At 48.6% G+C, this 24723-nt stretch overlaps 1 protein-coding gene across 3 annotated transcripts in view; it reads right to left on the bottom strand.

Moving 5' to 3' along the window:
- The window catches only part of Tmem181 (transmembrane protein 181), a 57719-nt gene that overhangs the window by 6897 nt on the left and 26099 nt on the right, over positions 1–24723 (bottom strand). For all 3 annotated transcript variants that reach the window (XM_041680141.1, XM_041680142.1, XM_041680143.1), the window contains exons 2-11: positions 23527–23630; positions 16430–16485; positions 14162–14252; positions 12364–12485; positions 6168–6278; positions 5187–5267; positions 3559–3658; positions 2940–3070; positions 2668–2759; positions 1008–1065 (exon numbers count right to left, since the gene is read on the bottom strand). In XM_041680141.1, the coding sequence (XP_041536075.1) occupies positions 1008–1065; positions 2668–2759; positions 2940–3070; positions 3559–3658; positions 5187–5267; positions 6168–6278; positions 12364–12485; positions 14162–14252; positions 16430–16485; positions 23527–23630 (946 nt within the window). The remainder of the gene's footprint in view (positions 1–1007; positions 1066–2667; positions 2760–2939; positions 3071–3558; positions 3659–5186; positions 5268–6167; positions 6279–12363; positions 12486–14161; positions 14253–16429; positions 16486–23526; positions 23631–24723) is intronic.

The raw sequence follows: 24723 nt of genomic DNA, 5'->3' as shown, positions 1-24723 counted from the left end.
GCTTGCACCCTCTCCTGTACTCCCTGAAGAAGAGTCCCTCTCTTATGGTCGCAGCCTCGAGGATGGGGCAGCAGGTCAGGGGCCAGGATTCTGTTTCTGCTGTGGAAGGACCTTCAGTCTGGGTTCCTGCCTCATAGAGGGGAGGGGCAGGACCGCTGTCCCCAGAACCTTAGCTGTCTCTGACCCCTGTTGTGTCCTTCAGTAAAGGATGTGGGCTGCCCGCCCCCCAGCAGAGAGCCTGGCTGGGAAGGGCTCACCAACAGTTCAGGCCAAGAGCTCTGTGTTCCTTGTATGATGGGGGAGATTGCACTACTGACCCATTTTAGAGATGAAGAAACAGAGTGGGCTCAGCCACCGGTTAAGCCTGTAATGGCCTGGGCTGTATACCCTTGCAGTGTAGCTCCTGACTCTGCAGCCCTTCTTCCTGCCTCAGCTTGACACAGAAATGACGACCAGGCCAGACAAGCGCAGTGGCAACAGCACAGTAGGTCCATCCGACCAGGGCCTCCACATCTGGAAGTGTCGCTCACTCCCAACAGCCCCAGCCGCTCCTTCCTGGACCCACGCCCACCCAGAAGCCCCCTTCAAGCTCTTCTTCTGCCTATAGCTGTCACACACATATGGATTCCCTTTCTGAGCTAAGCTCCTCCCAGCTATCCTGCCCCAGGTCCCTCATCCCAGAATCCTCTAGTCTCTCCAGATCCTAGACTGGGCTTCTCCAATCCAGCACCCTCTCTGGCTGAGGTCCTCGTGCCTACGTAGTAGATACCTACCAAATAGGCCATCTCCTCAGTCTAAAGGTTTACTTTTCATGTGACTCAACAACTTTCCCCAGATCGTCCACTCCTCAACTACCTATATTCACCTTTAGACAGCCACTGGGAGCTTGCACTAACAGTGTGATTACAGACCAGCGCTGCATCACGAGCTTGCACTAACAGTGTGATTACAGACCAGCACTGCATCACGAGCAGGAGCAAAGTGAGGCTTGCATGAACAGCACTTACCTGAAAGTTTCCCGTGTCAACACGGTACTGGAACATGGGATCATGTAATTCATTGAATCTAAAAGGATGATGTTGAAAATCAGATTAATAAGAAAGTTTACCCTGCATTTTATACTCTTCCGACTCACTCAGGTTTTTCTTTCATCTGAGTTGTTTTTTTTTTTTTGTTTTTTTTTTTTAGTTTTTCGAGACAGGGTTTCTCTGTAGTTTTGGAGCCTGTCCTGGCACTAGCTCTTGTAGACCAGGCTGGCCTCGAACTCACAGAGATCCGCACACCTCTGCCTCCTGAGTGCTGGGATTAAAGGCGTGCGCCACCACCGCCCAGCTTTTTTTTTTTTAGTTCATCTGAGTTTTTGCTTGTAAACGCACAGCACTTGTTCCCAACACTGGAGGATCTGCCAACAGCAGCCCTCTAGTTTACACTGAAAAAGTTCCTAGCACTAAGCCGGGCATGTGGCGCCTGCCTGCTAACTGTCCTGCTCAAGAGTATGGTGAAGGTGCAGGATTTGTTTCTTACAAATACCCCTTATATAGTTCAAAAGTATCTCTTATACAAGATTTACTTTTTAAATTATGCATATGTGTGAGTTCCTGGGAATGATGTGTGCACGTGAGCATAGGTTCTTGGGGAGGCCAGAGGTGAAGGACCCTGGAGCTGGGGTTAGAGGTGGCTGTAAGCCACCTGATATGGGCGCTGGCAAGTAAACCCAGTTCCTCTGAAAGAGCAGTACACTAACTGCCGAGCCATCTCTCCAGCTCTAGGAGCTATTTCAATGGCATGCGTGGGCACGTGGGATAGATGAAGGCAGAGCAAGCAAAAAGAAAAGAGAAAGAAAAAAAGAAGGAAGGAAGAAAGGAAGGGGAAGGGAAGGGAAAGGAAGGAAGGAAGGAAAAAAGAAAGAAAGAAAGAGCAAGAAAGAAAGAAAGAAAAAGGGAAAAAGAAGTGTGGAGAACACCTTTAATCCCAGCACTGGGGAGGCAGAGGCAGGCAGATCTCTGAGTTCGGGGCCAGCCTGGTCTATAAGACCTAGTTCCAGGACAGGCTCCAAAGCTACAGAGAAACTCTGTCTCCAAAAAACCAAAACCAAAAGGAAGTGTACTATAAACCTGCATAAGCCTAAACTTCAGAATTAGCTCTGGGAGCGAGGCTGGCAGAGGAGGAAGTGACCTGGGAGTCTTGGCGGTGCCATTGTTCGCGCACAAGGCGCGAACGCCATCAGACCACACTGGGTCAGGGACCGAGCGGTGTCTCTGGGGAGTTGGGTGGTGATGCACAGCTCCGGCAGCAAAGCTGTTTCACCAAAGGGTACAGTCTAACCAGGGTCACGTGTGTGTCTGAGCAAGGGTCAGAAAACCTGAAGATGCAAGAGGGGACCCCAATGTCTCTGCGGGGCAGTCCTGGGTGCTGCCCCAGCAAAACAACATCCTTTCTTACTAAAGAAGCCTAGGATGACACAGGCTTTCTCCCTTCCCACCTAGGAGATCTTTCAACGCGGGCCACACAAGCCCAGTTGGATCCAGTTGTCTGACTACATGTGGGCCAGGGCAGAGGCTGTCTGTCATCTGGATGAGATCACAGGGCAGGCAGGTCCAGCCTGCCCACTGATGTCAACACTTTCCAGGGGTGACCGTTTCACACCCAGTAGCATTCATTACTCACGTCTGCCATATTCCCAGCGTAACGGAAGCCAGCCACAGCAGTCCAACGATAAAGAATTTAGGCAAATAGAAGGTTAAGCATTTTCTTTCTCCCTAATAAATAAGTAAATAGTAGGAAAAAATAAGAAACAGAGCAAACAGTGACTAGCCCCTAACAGAGCACAGTAGACCCCAAACACATCTACACAGCAGCGCAGGCCAGGGAGGGTCTCACTGCACCACTCATTCTGAAGGATGACCAGCATCGGACGAGGAGATGGTCTGTCGGCTTACCTGGACCCGTATCCCGTGGTACACACACAGCCAGAAGAGCAGCAGAGCACACAGGAACAGAGACTGGAAGAAGTCATCCAGCATCCCCGGGAACCAGCTGTTCACCAGGAAGGAGAGTGGGAAGAACGGGTCTGGAAGGCAGAAGACAGAACATGGGCAAGAACAGAGCTGGCTGGCAGCCCACACAGAGCCGCAGCCTCTGATCAGGGAAAGCACAATAATGAACTCTGAGCTCAAAGGTGATTTTGTTTTCTGAGTGTCTAAAAGCCACTGGGCAGACTGAAACAATGATCCTAACAGAGAGAGAGCATCTGCCCCAGCGCCGCAGCTCAGGAAGCAAATGCTTTCTGGAATGGGGACAGAGGAGGAGAGCCACATGCATGCACGGGCACCTCAGCCAAGTCCCAAGACTGCTGAGTCTGCAGGTCGTCCAAGCTCCACTACCCAGGCAGTTTGTGTCTGCTCGGGATCCAAGCATCTGCTATGGCTGTGTAACATGGTGCCTGGGAGCAGGGAGTCCCTGCGGACACAGCTGGGGTCTCTGGGACCAGGCCAGCTTTGGAGATGACTGCCAGCTCTGAATCTGGAGGGGGAGCTCCGAGATAAAAGTGGCACCCACCGTTGTAGAGCAGCAGTAGCGGCAGGAGGACCGACATCCACTTCTGCTCGATGCCCCAGTCTCTCATGGAGAATTTGCGCAGGGAATGCGCAAACAGGCACTGCAAAGCAAATGGCGGGTGGCTGTGTGGTGGGCGCTGCTCCCCGGCAGGGCGAGCCTCACCCCAGCAGGGCGGCACCAGGCAGGATCCACTGAGTCATTGGTTAGAGTGACTACTGAGGTCCCACCAGTTGTTGGAGACAGCTGAGACAAAAAACTGTGATTGCTGCATGGGGCCACAGCTGAGACACGTTGCATGCTGTTTCCACAAGACCGTGAACTCTCTGCAAACACAGAGCATGCCCACCCCTTGAATTTCTGCTTGGGCTGCTTCGGTCAGGCCTGTTTCCACGCAGAGGCTCGCAGGGCTTCCAGGGCACAAGCCCATCTGCAGATGCCACCAGGCCACCTACCCAGCAGGACAGTTGACAGAGGGCACCATGTACTAATGATGACATCAGGATTCCCAGGGGAAAGCCAGAGGCAAAGCCATGCCTCAGTCAGAGGCTGAGCATGTCTTCAAACACCTCCACTGTGTGTAGAGCCATTGCGAGAAATGTCTTTAGAGAGCTCAAACGCTGTGTGCATTTCATAGGGGTTATTTTTCCCTGTCATCTAATATAAACTAATAATTTCTGGGCTGCTTGAATTTCCTGGCCTGGGGCTGTTTTTTCCAGTACAGGTTATCTGCTAATGTTCAGGTCTCTTCTCCATTTAAGAGCAATCTTAGGTCTGTGATTACCAATCTCTGGGCCCCAAGAGAATCCAGATACCAGACAGCCCTCAGACCAACTATAAGGTCAGCAGTCCACTTCTCTCTCCATGGCCCAGACAGGGCACAGCCACCCTAGCCTGACTCAAGGGTCTGGGCCCTGTCTCTATGCACCCACCCTTCAGTAGATGCCCGTGTGCAGCTCTCCACTGTGGCCTATAATATGCCAGGGGTACTGTCTGTGTCTGACCACAGTCCCTGTCAGCACGACGGTGCACAGCAGCTGACAACAGAACACGGCTGTCAGGTGTCAACCAGCCACTCAACACAGTGCGCTCCGTCTCGGATGTCTACACCCCTGTTCTCACAGACACCCTTTCTGTGCCTGAACATTTCCCCCAAAGTGTGTGTGCTTGTGGGAACATTTCAGGTCCCAAATGAACCAGCAGCTTGCATTTGCAGAACCGTTTCTCTGCCAGCTTTTCCTTTAACCATCCCAAAACTCAAATATTCAGAATAATTTTCCAAACACAAAAAATCGAAAAGGAAGCTGCTGAGTGACCCTCCAACAAGGCCAACTCCTTTCCGTAAGGGTTAAGTGATGTTTCCAGTATTACAATGGGTATTTACTAGATGCCAGTGACCGACATCTCTTACACTACACAAAAACACCCAGGGAATGATTCACTATCCAGTCTTTTTGCAGCACAGTGCCTCAGTGGACACAGACTGGCTAGTAATACCAGATGGACCACTAGAGGGCCTCGCTCAGAGTCTGGGTAAAGCCCCCTGGAGCTTGCTCTCTGCCCACAGGAACTTTACAGACTAGCCTCATCCCCAGTGACGGGGGCCAGAGCCCCAGGCACACGGTACTCACAGTGACGATGAAGGTGAGCACCACAAACACAAAGCGGAACCAGATCTCCAGCTGGGAAAATGCAGGGTTGTACGTCTTCCACTGAAACAGGAAACAGATGTGTATGGGGGGAGGGTGGCGGAGGTGGGCGGGACAGAGCAGGACAAGACTCAGGTGGGGTGGGTTGTGTGAGCATGCTCCCCAAGACAACAAAAGTCAGATCTGCACCCAAAGGGAGAAGTCCTGACTATGAGAAACTGTTATCCCATGATGAGGGCACAGGGAGGCACACCCGACATTAGTAACCATCCCTGAGGATCAAAATGCTTTTTCCTTCCGTTTTCTCACAATGTTACAAAATTTTAAAAATTTTTATTTTCTATTAAAGAAGAGATAAAAAAGCCAGAAGATGGTGGTGTAGCACCTGGGAGGCAAAGACAGGGGGATCTCTGAGTTCGAGGCCAGCGTGGTCTACAGAGTGAGTTCCTTGACTGCCAGGGCTATACAGAGAAACCCTGTATCAATCCCACCCCCCCCCCCCAAAAAAAAACAAAAACAAACAAAAAAAAAACTTAAATCCTAAGAACTTTTTGAAATGGTTTTAAATAGTCAATCTAGCAGATAAATTATTCTATAATCATTTGAATTTTAAATTTCCTATCCTTGACAGTCTTCACTAGAAAATGCCAGTCTTTACATGAAAAGAAAACAGACTTGTGTAGCATGCATGTGTGAGAAGTATCTCCTAAAATACTTAAGGAAAGTATATAAATATGAATGTGCAATCCTAACAGTCCTGTAGGCTGTACTGCCGAGCAGGCCCTGGCTTGCTTGGTCTGTGCTGCATGGCCCTGGCTTCTCCATTCTGTGCCATTTGTTTAAGCTGTTCTTGGTTCCACACACTTAGAAAACTGGTTTTCCAAAGTAAGCCATAAGAGGCACTGATGTTCCCGAGCACCTAACAAGGCAGCCGCAGGAACGTGTGGCTGGCTGTGTACTCACCGTGAAGTTCATCTCCCTGATGGGCTGGTTCAGGTGCTCAAATCCCACGGTCACTGTGTACTGTGTGTAATTCAGGTAGCCAAGGTGGGCCACAATGATTTCCGCACATTTCTGAAAGAAAGGAGGTTCCCGTCATCAAACAAGTGGGAAGGACCCTCCTACCCACAAGTCCAAGTGACTCATTCCAACAGCAGATGAGCAGAACACATCATCTCAGGAGAACTCGCCAAAAGCTCGGCGAAAGGCAGATGCCAGCCAAGGACAGTCCCTAGAAAGCAGGCGCCCAACGGGCATTTCGTGACTTACTGTGATCAGAATCATCCTACTGCGGGTGACCGAAAGAAAACATATCACCCGCATAGAAAAGCTAACTACGCAAGAACACAAGCCTGGCTCATCTGTAAACGCGCTACTGCATGGGGGACCTGCATGCTTAGCTATGGCCTGGGACAATTCTGCAATGCTGTGACCATGTGCAGTCTATGAGAAACGTATTTTTCTCTCCTCGATTTCAGCCTGCCGTTCCCTACATGGATCTCTGTAGTGATATTTTACTTGTGTTTTAATAAATAAAGCTTGCCTTAAGATCAGCATGCAAAGTTAGCCACACTAGTCAGCCATACAGGCCGGTGGTGGTGGTGCACACCTTTAATCCCAGCATTAGAGAGGATTATAAGATGGGAGGAGAAAGGAGCTCAGAGTCTCCGTCTCCGTCTGAGGATTCCAGGAGGCAGGATCGCCTGTTTTGGTCTGGGGTAGAAGTAAGAGCCAGTGGCTGGCTTCTTTGCTTTTTTGACCTTCAGCTTGAACCCCAATATCTGTCTCTGGGGTTTTATTATTTGTGCTACAGATGTCTGTCTCCCCCCACCACAAACACACCAAAAGCAAAGGCTGTGAGCAGTGGCGAGTTGATTGGTAGATGTGAATGCTTCATGGGCTACTGAGCCCCAGACTCTAGTCCTTCAGGATTAGGACTCCCCTGCTGCATGGCCAACCCTCCCGCCCACAGAGGCCTGCAGGCACTCTCCACCATGGCTCTGCTCCGACCCAGCCACAAAGGCCTGCAACATCTGGGTGGTCACACCCCCTCTGCAAGGGCAGTGAACCCCTCCCTGTTACTTTCACTGTGGCTCCCAACGGAAAGTCCCTCCACAGCCAGCTAGCAGGAGCCCTTTGATTTACCCCTGTTCACAAGTCAAAGCAAGAGTCAGTTGTGATGACTCCTACCCGAGCAGCTACCTCCTCCTCCTCAGTGCTGGTTGCCTGCCCTCTCCGCCTGTGTGGTTCTTGCCCCCAGCAAAGCAATGTTCCCCTTCCTGCTGTGACTGTAGTCACAGGTGTCGCTAAGGACTCAGCGGAACCAGGAACAGTCAGATTCAATGTCAGTAGCGCACCAGTACACCTTCTGTGATAAACTGACTGACCTTCCTTCTTTTCTTTTTTCCAAGACAAGGTTTATCTGTGTGTAGCCCTGGCCGCCCTAGACTCACTTTGTAGATCAGGCTGGTCTTAAACTCAGAGATACGCCTGCCTCTCTGCCTCCTGAATGCTGGGATTAAAGGAATGTGCCACCAACACCCAGCTGTCAGAGACATTTTTTTACAGGTAAAACAATCTGCTGGGCAGTGGTGGTGCACGCCTTTAATCCCAGCACTCAGGAGGCAGAAGCAGGTGGATTTCTATGAGTTCAAGATCAGTCTGGTCTACAGAGTGAGTTCCAGGACAGCCCCAAAAGCTACACAGAGAAACACTGCCTTCAAAAACCAAAAAACCAAACAAACAAAAAACAAGCAAAAGAATCCTTTGTAATTTAAATGTTGAAGTGTGTGTGCACGCGCACACACACCCAAAAACACCAGAAGAGGGCATCAGATCCCCTGGAGCCTGGGCTATAGGAGGTTGCAGGCTACTTGATGTGGCTGCTGGGAAATGAACTTGGGTCTCTGGAAGAGCAGCACACGATCTTCACACGAGCATCTCTCCAAGCAGAGGCATTTTTAGTAGGAGACAGAGCTCAGTTCAAATGTACTGCTACAGATGCCATAACGAAGCCGCTACCTGGTGATGTGTGGATCCCAGGGTCAAGCTATGCTCCGTCTGATTAGGAAGCACCCTGTAAAAGACCAGGGTTTTCTCACCACCTCAGGGTGCTAGTGCTTTCTGTTTGTTTGTTTTATATTAAATTAGCAATGGGAACTTGGGAGGTGGCTCTGTGGAGAAAGTGCTCACTAAGCACGAGGCCCAGAGTTCAGGTCTCCACTTCCTTCAATCCCAGCACTCTGGAGGACCCCAGAGCAAGGCTGCCTGCGGTGAGCTCTGGGCTCAAACAAGAGGACCTCACTTAATATATAAGGTGCAGAATTATTGAGGAAGACACCCAACACCAGTCTCTTACCTCTCTACCCATGTGCACAAACGTGCAAACATGCACATACACACTCCACACAGCCACACAAAATAGACACGCATACATACACTCCACACAGCCACACAAAAGACATGCATACATACACTTCACACGGCCACACAAAATAGACATACACAAACATACACTCCACATAGCCACACAAAACAGACACACGTACATACACTCCACATAGCCACACAAAACAGACACGCATACATACACACCACACAGCCACACAAAACAGACACACATACATACACTCCACACAGCCACACAAAACAGACACGCATACATACACTCCACACAGCCACACAAAAGACATGCATACATACACTTCACACGGCCACACAAAATAGACATACACAAACATACACTCCACATAGCCACACAAAACAGACACACATACATACACACCACACAGCCACACAAAACAGACACGCACATACATACACTCCACACAGCCACACAAAACAGACATGCATATACATACACTCCACACAGCCACACAAAACACACATGCATATACATACACTGCACACAGCCACACAAAATAGACACGCATACATACACTTCACACGGCCACACAAAACATACACGCATACATACACTCCACACAGCCACACAAAATAGACACACATACATACACTTCAAACGGCCACACAAAATAGACATGCATATACATACACTCCACACAGCCACACAAAACAGACATGCACATACATACACTCCACACAGCCACACAAAACAGACATGCATATACATACACTTCACACGGCCACACAAAATAGACATACACATACATACACTCCACACAGCCACACAAAATAGACATGCATACATACACTTCACACAGCCACACAAAACAGACATACACATACATACACTCCACACAGCCACACAAAATAAACACGCGTGCCTACACTTCACACACCACACAAAACAGACATGCACATACATACACTTCACACAGCCACACAAAACAGACATGCACATACATACACTTCACACAGCCACACAAAATAAAAAGATTTCAAAAGCATAAGAGGATGGCAAGTATCCATGCAACATAAAAATTCCTTGTTTTCTTGAATTAGGACAATTTCCTCGCAGCAGTAAGGGGAGAGCAGAGTGCCTAAGGAGTAGGGGGGAGATGTTTCCAGACAGTGACCAGTGTGCAGGGTGACCCACAGAAGCGCTCTGAAGGACCACTCTGAAGATAGCTGCGGGAGGCACATCCCAGGGGCAGTGATATAAGCTAGCCCCCAGATTGCTCGCTCTCCTTGAAGCCAAGAACTGAAAGTCCTGTGTGCTGGGAAATGCACAGATGTGCAGGCCAGGGCGACCTGTCACAGTGAGCAGCTGTGTGTCCCAATCTGGTGGCCAAGGGAGACTCACTGACTCCTGCCTGGGGCTAGGCCATCTCCCGGGACCTTCACGTGTTCTCCTCATTATTCATCTGGACTGACCCTGTGCCTCCTGCACACTGGATGGTAAGGACATGGGGGAACCTTGATCCTGTCAACTTTCCCAAAACAGGCCAGAAGGGCTTAATCCCCCACAGACAAGAATATGTTCCAGATATTGGCTCAGGCTGCTTGCTTAGGAAGGAAGAGAGACATAAGGTAAGGGGCCAGCTAGGTCCCCAGCTGCCACCTGTCTGTGATGGGTATGGCTGTGGTTGCTGAGGTGAGGGCTGCTCCCCACCCCCAGTACAACTCACTCTTCTACAGCTCAGCACCCTCAGGCGGGAGGGGGGGTCTGGACCCTTTGAATCAGCAGAAAGGAACCACGAGAAGGGGGACTAGCCACTGCACAGGAGTCCTTCCCTACTCGAGTCTCTTCTTGCAGGGAGAAATCAGCAGTGTTCTTACTGTTGGGAACTCGGCAGGAATCGTGTGGTTAAAGCCACGCAGGCTTGTGGATAAAAGAGTGCCAGCTTAGATCCTGTCCCTTCCACTCAGTATCTGTGTCAACCTGCAACAATGGCTGTGACCTCTTGAAGCCTCTGTTTCTTCTTTTATAAAGTGGAATTGGAGGTAGTTTCCACTCCGCGGACCTCCTGTGAGGATTTAATGAGTGGCATACAGAAGGTACTCAGCGTGAAATCTTGCAACCCACTCCAACATCCCCTGTCTAGTTAGGCCTCTGATCAACACCCTGCCTGTTCTGACCCCATCCAAGGGCGCCTGCTGCCAGGGACCTGCTGAGTCCTGATGTGGTTCCTGCCACTGGCAGAGGTGGGGTCTGAGTTATTGGCTTCTGAACAGAATACAGTATTGATGAATAAAGGTGTGAGTTCATCCTTATGTTGGATCCCTCATCCGTCTACCGTGTCCCACGCCAGATCCTAAAACAGTGGTCGCTGATCACAAAAAGGCCTGGGCACTCTGTCCCCCATTCACAGATGGACCAGAGCATTCAACAGCCAGGATAAACCACCGTGATCTAGAATGACCCTGAACAGTGGCAGAGGTTCATCTGAGACCTGGCCTTCCACATCGCCTACTGACTGCAACCATCAGGTGTCACATGGACTCAGGGTTCGTGGCAGACTGAGTGTGCATGCATGTCTGTAGGCGTGTGTGCGTGTGTATGTGTGTGATTATATGACATCAAATGTTTCTGTGTGGCAAATGAAGCGATCATTAGAGTTAAGAGACAGACCACAGAATGGCGAGGTGGGTGAGGGTAGAGGTCTTCACCAACTCTCAGACAGGGGATTAATACTTAGACTACATAAAGAACCACAAAAACTAAACACCAAAACCCAAGTCATCCCAATCAATAAATGAGCTAAAAAACTGAACACACAGTTCTCAAAGGAAGAAACATAAATCATCAGTGCTTCAAAATGCGTCCAACATCCTTAGTCATTAGGGAAATGCAAATTAAAGGTGCTTTGAGAGACCATCTTACCCTAGTCACAGTGGGTTATTAAGAAAACAGATTCCAACAGATTCTGGTGAGGAATGTGAGGAGAGAGGAGCCGGAGTCCCTGCTGGTAGGAGAGTAAACTACAGCCACTACTGACATGGGTGTGGAGGCTCTCAAAACACCGAAACTAGGACTGCCCTATGAACCAGTTACGGCACTCCTGGGATATGCCGGCAGGACCTAAGTCAACACACCACAGAGACACGGCATATCTATGTTTATTGTTACAGCGCTGACAGAAGCTGGGAGATGCAGTCAACCCAGATGTTCATGGACAGACGAGAGAAGGAATATGCCGCACATGGACTAAATGGAATTTTATGTAACCAGAAGGAAATATGGAATCATGAGGGTCATGGGAAAATGGATGTAACTGGAAGGCAGTATGCTACGCAAAATAAGCCAGATTAAAAGAGACAAATACTGCATGCTTTATATGCAAAACCTAGAGTTAAATTTATGTACGTGAGTTTACACATGTGTGTATCTGTATGTGTTGTGCGTAGGTCATAAAACTAGAAAGAGGGTCATGAGAGGGAAGCGACGCTGAAGGAGGTGAGACACAGAGGAGACAGGACACACAGTAAGAAAGCAGAAAGAGGGTCTAGTGGGAATGGATGGGTAGGGGCTGAGGCCCATGGGAAAGGGGGCCAATGGGAAAGGGAACGGATGAGAACCAAGTATAACGGCATGTGTGTATGCAGACGGCAGGAGGAAACCCATTATTTGCATGCTATCTAATATTTTTAAACGCATTTTTGAAGCCTTCCCATAGCTGTGCCTGTTTGCTGGATAAGCAGGTCTGTGGTAGCATTTGCAGAAGATGACTCACTGTGGGACATCAAACACACTCACCCCTGCGCATGTGAGGGTCCTCGTTCGATTGTGAACCTTGTTATGAATGTAGATCGTGGTTCCGTCTTGAGCCATACCATTGACTTTCACAGTCATGGAAAAGCTGGTTTGAATAGACGTTTCTACAAGAGAAAGAAGTTGATGAGACCACACCGGGCATAAATTAAATATCTTACAGAGAAACAGTTCTCTATTTCTGGTCAAAATTAGCTAATTATATTTTTACTATAAAAAAAGAGAACAGGGCTGTTGAGATGGTTCAGTGGTAGTGTGGGAGATCCTTCTGTGTAGGTGTTGTTTTTATTGGTTAATGAATAAAGAATCTTCCTTGGTCACTGATAGGGCAGAATAGAGCTAGGTGAGGAAAACTAAACTGGAATGCTGAGAGAATGAAGACAGAGTCAAAGCGAAGCCATGGAGCTCCCACCAGAGAAAGACGAGCAGGAACCTTGCCGGTAAGCCACAGCCATGTGGCGATATACAGATGAATAGAAATGGGTTAACCAAAGATATAAGAGCTAGCTAGTAATATGCTTAAGCTATTGGCCAAATAGTATTGCAAGTAATATGGTGTCTGTGTGATTATTTCAGGAGTATGGGCAGCTGGGAAACAAATTAGCAGCCCCCTGCCTGCTGCTAAACCCGGCCAACCACCTCAGTTCCATATCAAGGACCCAAGGACTCACATGGTGGAAGGAAAGAACTGACTCCCTAAAGTTGTCCTCTGACCTTCTCTCTCTCTCTCTCTCTCTCTCTCTCAAATAAATAAATGCAAAAGATTTTTAAAGAGAGAGAAAGAGAACAGTTTGAAAAGATGGCTCAGTGTTTAAGAGCACTTGCCGCTGAGGACTGGAATTCAGATCCAAGCCCGTATGAGTGCCCCACGCGTGCCTGTAACCCTAGCACCGTGGAGACTGGACAGAGGAGATGAGGATGGCTGGGGCTTTCTGGCTTCCAATGCAGCTCAGAAAACATGAGCCTCAGGTTCAGGGAGAGATGGTGGCTCAAAAGAACAGGCAGAGGGTTGTACAGGAAGACACAGGATGCTCTCTTTTGGCTTCTGCACCAACACACAGATGTGTACCCCCAGCCACACACATAAACAAGTATTTAAACAAACAGACAAAAAACCCACATAAAGGTGGCTTCACTGAATAACTACAATCCCACCCCAATAAGCATACTATTTTTGTGGCCATCCTTCTTCTAGACCATCTTCTAAACACAAGTTCTGATGTAAAACTTATTTTTGCCTTTTCTCCCTTGTTTTACTATGGTCAAGGGATTGATTTTAAATTCTTTCCTGGAATGTCTCAGCTGATCAGAGACCACCTTCACCTCTCAGCAGGATGAAGTAACCCTTGTGTCATGGATGATGCAGAAAAAGTCTTTGAAAATAACGGTACCCCGGGGCTGGGCTTCTCAGCACCCTGCCCTTCCCCACTCCCTGCTGCCCCACTGCTGACTGGAGCGGCTGTGCACTACAAGATGTCAGTGGCAGCCCTGGCCTCTCCCATGTCAAATTGTCCCCACACATTACCAAGTATCCCTGGGGATCAAAATCATGCCTTGGGGTATCAGGACATAATTCTCTCCCAATCCACACTGAGCTCAGCTGTCCGCACCCTGACTCCCACTGGGACAAGGCAGAGGAGTTTCCAATCTTTCCTCATGTAGCCATGGGCATTCCCTACACATCTCTGCCAGCATGTGCCCAAATACTGTAAAGTCTTTCCACCTCTTCAGAATGCGAGTTTGCATTAAACACAAGAAGCCACCCCAAACAGCAGGTGCATACCTTCTGAGGGCTGCAGCTCGACCACGCATGTCAGCCACAGTTGCTGGTTATATGTAGTCAGTGGGTTTGAACGTATTTGAATTTGCCTTAGCTGAAGCAGAAGAGAAAACAAAGTCATCACGTGCCCTGTTCAGAGGCCCTGAACGCCTCTGCTTTTTTTGTTTGTTTGTTTGTTTGTTTTGAGACAGGGTTTCTCTGTAGCTTTGGAGCCTGTCTTGGTACTTGCTCTGTAGACCAGGCTGGCCTCAAACTCACAGAGATCCGCCTGCCTCTGCCTCCCGAGTGCTGGGACTAAAGGTGAACACTTCATCTTAATGTACAAACAGATGCTTTGCACACAGCTTGGAGCACGAGCCCTGACAAAGCTGGGAGGGCTTCCCTTGGCCAAGCACCAAGAATCAGTGTCCTAAAGAAATGCGCGGATGGGCTGCACTGCCTTCCTGACTCTCCAAGACTCTAGGCAGCAATTCCTCCCACCAGCGCCTGCTAGACACCACAGGAAGCCACTGGAGGGAAAATGAAAAGGCAGACTGAGGAGACACGCGGCAGAAGGGACCCTAGGGAGCAGTGTTCCTGCATCTCCATCCTATCTCTGTGATAGCTGTAGACTGGGTATGTTGCTCGCTAGTGTCTGTTACTCTGGCATTAGAGACATCTTAGCCTACCTGCAGAGGGAAACGAGAGGACTGTGTGAGAACTGTCACTCCACAGTATCTCCTGGAAACACAACAGTGGTGTCTCACGGCAGAGTGTGGAGGGAGCTGGTGAAGGTGCCTATCTCCACTACCCAAACCAGCGTTACTTGAAGACCGCAACTGTGGAGGTGAATGTCTTGTTCCAGGCTGTCATTGTCTTTACCAAACTTTCTGAGACCACACTTGCCAAAAGCCAAAGGGGGAGTAGAGGGGAGTGAAAGCTATTGGGTGTGTGTGGTGGTTGGGGGAGTTCTTGCCTTTCTCAAACAAGATGCTTGCATAGAAGCCCTGGGTTCCATGGGATGGCTTACTGTCAGAGAGAGACCCTGAGAGGCAGAGACTGGGAGACCCATGACTGTCAAGAAACTCACGGAGGTGCCTCTCCAAAGCCAACCCTCTGCCCCAGACCTCAAGACAACAGGAATGCAAAGAAACCTGGCCGTTCAGAGGTCGTTCCAAGGCAGCAGCAGAGCTAGAGATACACAGCTTTTCTCTCCACCCTTTTAGAAATCATAAGGAGACCCATGCACGGTGACACACGCCTGTAATCCCAGCACTCAAGAGGCAGAGGCAGGCAGATTTCTGTGAGTTCAAGGACAGCCTGATCTACACGTCGAGGTCCGGGCTAACCAGGGCTACAACGTGGAACCTTGCCGTAACAAACACAATGTTGTAAGAGGAGAGCAGGAGGGAGGGCGAACAATGACCCTGAATCTACAGGTGCTGTGAAAACCTGGCAGCACACTCAGTTTACAGAGACTCCATGTAAGACCCTACCGTTCACTTCTTCAGTGGAAAGGACTTGTTCTCCATAAAGGTGGTGATAAATCAAGGTGCATTTAAAGAGGGGGAACAGACTACATTTAGGACGAGCTCATGCAGGGCATCCCAGCCAACAAAGAGAGCAGCTGCTACTGGAACGAACACTGAACAAGTCGTGACTTGGACAAACACAGCAAAACCGTCAGTCCGTAAAGCGCTTCCATGCGAGCATGAGAACCCAAGTTCTGCTCTGGCAACCACCAGGTTGGGTGCCACACAGCTGGAGGCAGAGACAGGAGGATTCCTGGGCTCTCTGACCAGCAGCCTAGCTGGCAAGCCCAAGTGCCAGTGAGGAACTCTGAACTCAAACCAAACAAAACAAACAAACAGGCTGCAATTCCTGAGGAGCAAACCCTTTAGTTAACCTATGACCTTCACACACATGAACACACATGTATAGATACACAAATTAAGCTTTTTAAAGGAAGAGCCAGATGCCTACGCAATCATTGTTAAAATAGTGAGTGTGACAGGCTTTCTGACGTGAGCAGTCAGCACAGGGCATGGCATTTGGAAGTCAGCTGTAGTTTCGTCCGAGGGAACACCAACGTTCTTCCGCTGCATCCTTCTGAGGACACCAGGGACCCCAGAAACGGGAATTTCAGTGACAAGAACCTGGCTGAGAAGTAAGAGCCGCGAAGAGCTCCAGAGCAAGAGAAGGGCGGTCTATCCTCAGACTCTCCCAGCAGGGCCACGTCTCAATGACTCCAAAGTCTATAGTGGCCTATCTGCTGCTTGAGGCACCTCTTACCTTTCTGCTGTTATTTAGTGAGAAATTAGCAGCAGACTGCTGGATCACTCTGGGTCCTGAGAGTAACAAAGAGAAAGAAATTAGAGCAATTAACTTACTTTATTTTTATGCGAGAAAGACTTGCGCATTAGACACTGTGATCTCATGTACTGCTCTTACTATTTCTTTTAGAGAGATTTTATGTCAGTAGGTAGAATACCAAACACAGAACAGACAAGCACTCTGTTTGACACAACTTCCATGCACACTAAGGCGGAAGGACCAACATGCCATGGTGGGGTCTCCATGGACACTACTAAGAGAGAAGTTAACGCGTTCATGCGGTTAACCCAGTCGTCTAGAAATAGTAAGCAGAGGTGACAAAGTGATGGATATCCTGCAAAAGAATGGCACAGGGCTTTCTTGAAAGAGATGCTTTATGAAGCTCTTTCTTCCCCGACTTTACTGCAGTTACAAAGAACTAATCATTATCAGCACATATCAGAGGACAACTCAGCAGGATTAAGTATATCTCTACTGTGCAGACATGGCTACCCATCTCTGCAGCTCTCCTTGTAAAACCCAGTCTGCCCCACTAATCAACTCTGTGCTCCACCCCTCTGCCCTGGTAACCTTCTCCATGGACCCCAGGTGAGTAGAATCACACAGGGTTTATCAGCTTGGGACTGGTTTATGTCATCTAGTACAATGTCCTCATGACTCACACTGCAATGTGTCTAAACTGTCTAATGTTTTCCTTTTTAAGCTTGTGTGCACGTGTGCCAGTGTGCGTGTGGAGATCAGACGACAGCTCAAGATGTCCTCCTTCAGAACTGTGAGGCTTGGTTGCCCCTGGCTTTATTCACTGAGCCATTGTTGACAGTTTCCTGCAGGGTCTCTTTAAACAGAAAGGTCAACAACTCAAAATAGCTTCAGGAAGTCCCTGAAACTGACCAGATTCACTAGGCTTCTCCCTGTCAGAGTCAGCAATAAAAGCTGAGAGTCCTCCTCGGTGAAAGGGAAGTCGAGCTGTAGAGGAGATGGAGAGGAGAAAGGCTGTAAAGAGCCTGAGCCCAGACCAGCTGTCTGCCTGGAAGAGATTTAGACCGGAGTCACCTGGAAAAGACCCTCCACAAGCGGCTGAGCTGCCCACAGGCTCCACGGTGTCCTCCAAGTATCTTGGCTTTTGTGAGCTGTCACCCAGACTGGGTGGACTTGGTGATGCAGCTGTCTTTAGCCATTTCTGCTCCTGTTAGTGACCCCTAGTTGGACTTTGGTGGTACCCATACTTTGGTCTGCTGTGGGCTTCCTGTTGGGGGTGAGTAAACACGTGTGTTCCATCTCCCCAGGCAAAGTCTTGTCACACAACAACCTTCTTGAGGCCTCACCGTCAAGACTGAATGATGTTCAATTGCAGCACATGCCATACTTTCCTTATCCATTCATCTGCCAACGGATATGTAAGCTGGTTCACCGTTTTAACCACTGTGGATAACACACTGACGAACACAAGGACACAAACCTCGCCACTGATTATTTAGAGATCCCAGGGGATGTGAGTGTTGATCATCTGGTGCTGTTTGTGTGGGATGCTGGTTTTACCCCTTCTCTTAACCGTCTGTTGTCCTTGATTAGAAGAGAGGGCCTTTACAGGCAAATTACAGTCTGTGCCACATTTGTGTATGTGGTGTGTGTACACATAGAAGGGAGGTGTGTATATCTATGAACATGTGTGTGTGCAGAGGTCAGGGAACAGCGTCCAGTGTCCTCTTCTATCACTCGCTACATTGGTCCTCTGAGGCAGGATCTCTCCCTGAACTTGGACAGAAGCCAGCATGACCCCCGTGATCCTGGCCTCCATCTCTCCTCACCGACAGTGCTGGGGTTGCAGATGCATGCTGGGATCTCAACTAAGGTCCTTGTGGCTTTGCCACAAGCACTCAACCTGAGCCATCTCTCCAGCCTCTTGGGCTATGTTTTAATCTATTCTACCTACTTCTGCCTTCTTACTATCTGTCTATCTATCTATCTATCTATCTATCTATCATTCTATCTATCTATCTATCTATCATCTATCTATGTATCTATTTATCTATCTATCATTCTATCAAGCTATCTATCATTCTATCAAGTTATCTATCTATCATTCTAATCTATCTATCATTCTGTCTATCATTCTATCTATCTATCATCTATCTATCTATCAAGCTATCTACCATCTATCATTCTATTTATCTATCATTCTATCAAGCTATCTATCAATCTATCATCATTCTATCAATCTATCTATCAATCTATCTATCTATCTATCTATCTATCTATCATCTATCTATCTATATGGGTTTTTTGAGACAGGTTTCTCTGTACCTTTGGTGCCTGTCCTGGAACTCTCTCTGTAGACCAGGCTGGCCTCCAACTCACAGAGATCCACCTGCCTCTGCCTCCCAAGGGCTGGGATTAAAGGTGTGTGCCACTACTACTGCCTTTTAATCAGAGAATTTACTCAGCTTACATTTAGCTACTGATTAGGGGACTCAATCCTGTCTCTGTTTTCTCTGCATTTGATTCCTATTAGCCTCACAGCTTTCTGTTCTTCACTTAACACCCAAGACCCATATTCTGCTGGACATTTATAATAGCTTAACATGGACAGTACACGAAAACTCTTTCTCATCTTCTGACTACTGTAACAATGGTGACAACACATACACACACATGAACGTGCACATGTATAACACATCATCAGGCTCAAACAGCAAACCCTTGACTTTGAACATGCTAGGCAGTCAAGTACTCATCCACTGAGTTGCAATGACAGTCCTAATTCGTAATTTTATATCCAAAACTATAAATAATGTTAATGATTTAGTCTTGTATGCAGGAGACAGAGCGTGGACTTGCAAACAGACAATAACCACAGCTTCTGAGTGATGCACTTTTAAACATGTCAGCCTCCAAGGATCCAGAAACAGAAAGTGGCTTTCCCACTACTATGAGATAACGGGAGCTTTTACAGTTACAACAGCCGCCTTTGCTAGACTAGGTGTATTTTACAGTTATAACAGCCGCCTTTGCTAGATTAGGTGTATTTTACAGTTACAACAGCCGCCTTTGCTAGACTAGGTGTTTCAACCTGTAGGCTCCTTTCCAGCAACCTGGAGCACAGGGCTAGTGGCAGTGACTCCCTTGGCTTTAGTTAGCCTGGGAATGTCTTACTCTCATCCCCACTTTTTCATGGCGTCTCAGTAGCCTTGACTGATGAAACAAATGATCAATCCTCCTGTCTCAGACACCCAAGTTCTAGAAACACAGGTTGTGTGCCACCATACTCCGCCTCCCCCCTTCACTTTTGAAGAACCTTTTTGCCAGGCAGGATTCCTGGTTGGGAACTCTTCTAGCATACATTAGCCTGTCTTCTGCCCTGAACAATTCAGATAAGCTTCAGATAAGCGCTGGCAGCCTCACTGGAGATCCCCTGTCTGAGTCCCTCCATCCTGCTGAGGGCAGGGTTCCATCTGGCTTAGGCTTCCTGCAGTTCAGCTACAGTTGTTTGGTACGAAACTGAATTTAGCCCACTTGAGCTCAGTAAACTTCCTGGATATATTCACCTTTCATGCTGACTTTCCCGCTCCTTTGGAATCTTCAAATGTTCATTGTTTGGTTCCCAAAGGAAAAAAGGAGAGCCATCCAGGGGATGGGAGGAGAATGGCTAGCTATTCAAACTCCCTGGTTGTTGCCTCTGCTAGACGGGACAGGGTTTACAACGATGGAGGCCCTGAGTACATCAGCAATGGCTGCCTTGCCTTGCTCCGCCTCTGTGACCAGAAGCAGCATTTGAGGTGCAGAGCTCAGGTTCCCAGTTAGGGAGGACAGAGTCCTTTTGTCCACCTTAGTTCCTACAAGCTATATGCAGGCCGATCAGAACCGGAGCCAGCGTGGATGTGAGGGTCTGCCACAGCAGTAAGGGCAGGACTGGCTGAAATCAATCACAGTGTAATGTCCAGCTGCCCCGCCCACTGGAAGTTACAAACCTCCTATAGACTCAGTCAGGTTCCATGGGGGGGGGGGCACATTCCTCTCGGCACTACCATCTTCCCAGAATCCCTAGCATCTCTGATTCTAACTGTGATCGATTCTTCAGGGCTTTGGCCTTAAGTGATTTTAAAATTAATTTACGGCTGGATTTGTCTAAAACATACTATTCTTGCCAAGTGTGGTGTCACACGCCTTTAGTCTCAGCACTTGGGAGGCAGAGGCTGGTGGATCTCTATGAGCTCCCGTGAGCCTGGTCTACACAGCGAGACTCTGTATTTAAAATAAATTTTAAAAACTACCACTCTTGTGATGCCAATTCTTTGGGCTGCCTCTGTGGCCGCCCCAGCCTACCGCACTGATGCAGGGTCTGCACGTGACCAGCATGACTTCCTGTCTGAGTCACCTGCAAATGCCCGCTGTCTCCACACAGGAAGGGGCCACTCGGTGGCAAGGTATGTGCCAAGCGGACTCCCAAGACAGGTGGACTCTTTCTCTGGCTTCTGGGAAAGACTTAAAAACCGGCATCAGTAGTACCTGGACTCTAAGCTACCTAGGCACCCTGGGCTTCAGTTTCCCCAAACTACCCCGAACTCTCTAATAGTAACATCACTACATAAGTAATAAGGAGAGCGCTGACAACAGCTGATTTCACGTGTTCATCTCAGCGGGGCACAGGTGTTTGACTAAACACTGCTCTCAGGTGTCTGTGAGGAGTTTCTGGTAAGAGTCCCCTTTCAGTCAGGAGACTCAATAAAGCAGACTGCCCTAGCTAGGGAAGGCGGGCCTCTTCAACCTGCTGAGGCCTAAACAGACATGTGGAGGAGACTCTGGTCTCCCTGTCTCCATTGGTAACCTGAGTATCCCGCCATGACCTGGACTGGGGCTTACACCATTAGCCTCCTGGTTCCCAGCCCCCTGGGCCTGACTGATGTACTGGCTTTCCTGACTCCCATTTTCTAACTGTAGACCTGTGTATTCATTCCTTAACCTCCCAGATCGTGTGAGTCAGTTCCCTCACTTCACATAGATATAAAAAATAGCACATATAATTATATATATATACTCATAATTCTATTACATACTTAGGTCTAATAATATTAAAAATTATTCGTTGTAAATAATTTATACTTTAATATAAATACAACTGTTTGGATTATAATTATGAATATATTATAAATTATGTATTATAATAGTATACAGTAATGAGATATAATTATAATAATATAGTGGATACATATATATGCGTGTGCACATGCACACAGGCGCGTGCACACACACACACACACACACACACACACACACTCCTTATTGTTTGCTTTTCCAGAAGACTGACAGTAATCTGTGTGGTGGAAGTGATGGGATCCTGACATCACCCCTGTCTTGGCCTTGGTTTCAGAGTGAAGGCTGGGTACAGTCTGGACAAGAGCTGGCTAATACCCCACTGAGCTGCATACAATGTTAATGCCTCCCTACCAATACAAAAGGACAGTCTGAAATGTAAGTGAGATAATGGGTAAACCTGTATTGTGATTAGTGTGACTTTAGCCCCTGGTGACTCAACAGGAAGGAAAACAAGTTGGCTATAGTTGCTATGGTGACAACTGTGTCATTACCACAGGCATGAAGCATCCCAATGGCCACCCTCTTCCCCAGCCTGCTCTAGCCACTAGCCAGTCCAAACTTCAGTTGAGATTAAGAAACTAGCTTTCACCGGGTGGTGGCGCATGCTTTTAATCTCAGCACTCGGGAGGCAGAGGCAGGCAAATTTCTTTGCCAGCCTGGTCTACAAGAGCTAGTTCCAGGACAAGCTCCAAAGCCACAGAGAAATCCTGTCTTGAAAAACAAAAAACAAAAAACAAAAAAAAAAGAAAGAAAGAAAGAAAGAAAGAAACTAGCTTTCTGAGGCCCGAATACCTCTGGGATTTAACCAAGCCATCGTTTAGATTAGCTACCACAAACCACCCTCAATGAACAAGCTATCTTACTTGGGAAGAGAACACTCTCCCACCAAGGCGGGCTCCTGCTGCCATGCTGGGGATGAGACAGAGGGGACCCCGGCCTCTGAGACCTTGTGAGGACCACTCGGCTTCTGTGGCTCTGTTTTGTGATTGTTAGAAAGTTTGGGGCGGGCAGGGGGGAACGGCTCAGCAGGCATGAGCTTGTTGTGGAAGCATGAGGAGTAAATCAAATGCTGGGAGGTACAAGGGCCTGTCTGCAATCCCAGGGAACAGAAGGCAGCGACGGATGCCCAGAGCAAGCTGGTTGGTGAGACCAGCTAAACTGGTGAGCTCTGGGTTCAAGTGAGAGATCCTGTCTCTAAACATAAGGTGGCAAGTGATAGAGGAAGACAGCTGTCATCAGCATTTGGACTCACACACAGAGACACACAGACAGAGATAGACACACACACACACATATGACAAAAACAAAATAGTTTAGTTAGTCTTCCTAGAGGATGTCAAAGCTAAAAATCGCTAAGACGTGGCTCTTCTGCAAGGACAGTTTCTACTGCCTGGCACTTTTCACTCAGTCCTGAAGCTCGAGATGTCACCAGCCCAAATCCCTACAGCCCTCCTAGACTTTTACATGACCTGTCTCCCCCCTAAGCAGTCAGTGGGTTCTGGACCCACCCCCCCAGGACAAAAAAGACTCTAGAAATGTTTGGGTAGGTTACAAAGCAAATTCAAAGTCAGTTTGGCTTATTTTAAAAGAAGAAGAAAGAAGAAGGAATAAAGGAGAAAGGAGGGAGGAGGGAGAAAGGAGAAGGAGGAAGAGGAAGAGGAGGAAGATGAGAAGGAAGAAGAAGAAGAAGAAGAAGAAGAAGAAGAAGAAGAAGAAGAAGAAGTAGTTGTTGTTATACGGCAAATAAAAGGCAGGTAGGAGTTGCCTGCACTGACAAACTGACCTAGGCTGTTAGCCCTAGATGCTGAGACCAGCATTACCCAACTTGCCCCCTGCACCTCAGAGAGAAGGAACATCTCTCTTCATACTGAGGCCTGGATAGGAGTATGAGGGCGCAGCTGGGCTGGCAGCAGCGAACCAGAGTGGCTATCCATGGGGAGATGATTAAAGGAAAGACTTACCCTTGATCCCAACGAAGACGGTCAGTCCAAAACAGAGGAAGAAAACGACAAACACGAGGACAAAGTGGCGCTTGGAGAGGGTGTAGAGCCGCATGGGCGCCAGCCTGCGGAGCAGAAGCCGGGAGTGAGGACAGTCGGCTCTCCCACATCAGTAGCCCCTGCCCAGGCTAGCACTTCCACAGCCGCATCAGACCTGCTCCTCCTCAGCCTGTGCTGGCCCCAGAAGCACACTGCTCCTGGTAACCTCTCAAGGGTGGGCCATCTGTCAGTTTTCTGTCAGAGTCACTGCCACAGGTTGAAGAATGAATGCATGGTGATTTCCATGCCAAGGGGAAATGTCACCATGCCAAGGAAGTGACCTAACCTTTTACATAGCCCACTTCTAGCTTCCAGAGTAGAGCCATAGCTCAGACCAACAAGGAGCCTGACTCTATTTAGCCATCACTGCCAAACCCAGAGAGAGAATACCAGGGACCAGAGGCACCAGCTATTTCCACCTGGTCTACCTCATGCTCAGAGTCCTAGTCCCCTACCCAGGTGGAAAAACAGCCCACCCTTCCCAGAGAGAGCGTCCAACCCTCCACGCTTCTGTGACCTACAGGAACACAGAAGCCCTTCGAGAGGTTGATCCCCGGATGTAACTTCACTTCCCTCAGAACAAAACATGGGGGGCAGGGACACCAGAGGGACAGTTCCGCAGCTACAATCATGTACTGCTCTAGCAAATGTCCCAGGGCGCACATCAGCGGCTCACAACTGCCTGTGCCTCCTGCTCCAGGAGACCTGATGCCCTCTTGGCCTCTGTGGGCAAAACTACACACACCCCAGAGCCCACCCCGCCACTGACACATGTGCACACACACAATTTTAAAATGAAGATAAATCTTTACAACAAAAAACTCAGGAAACTGTTTCCTGCTCAGCACTCAATGCAGCACACTGGGCTGTAAACCAGAGAACTCTGTAAATTCCCAGTCTTGCGAAACACTGGGAATCTGCAGCCTCAGAGCTGTGCCCGTCAGCGTGGTCACGGTCTCACAATCACACAGCAATGTTTGTACTCCAGTTAGCTTCACTAATAAAAACCAGTGTTGACAGAAGTGGCCAACCCCAGGAAAGGGTCCTAAAGAGGGGGCTGACCTCCAGGGGAGGAGCTGGGGCAGGGGGTGGGGTTTGCTTGCTGGCTGCACGGCACCT

Source organism: Microtus oregoni, unplaced genomic scaffold (genome assembly GCF_018167655.1).
Source record: "Microtus oregoni isolate MIOR12 unplaced genomic scaffold, Mior012 000033F_ref0000390, whole genome shotgun sequence".
Lineage (NCBI taxonomy): Eukaryota > Metazoa > Chordata > Mammalia > Rodentia > Cricetidae > Microtus > Microtus oregoni.
The sequence above is the reverse complement of the archived record's forward strand: the minus strand, read 5'-3'. Positions and strand labels throughout refer to the sequence as shown.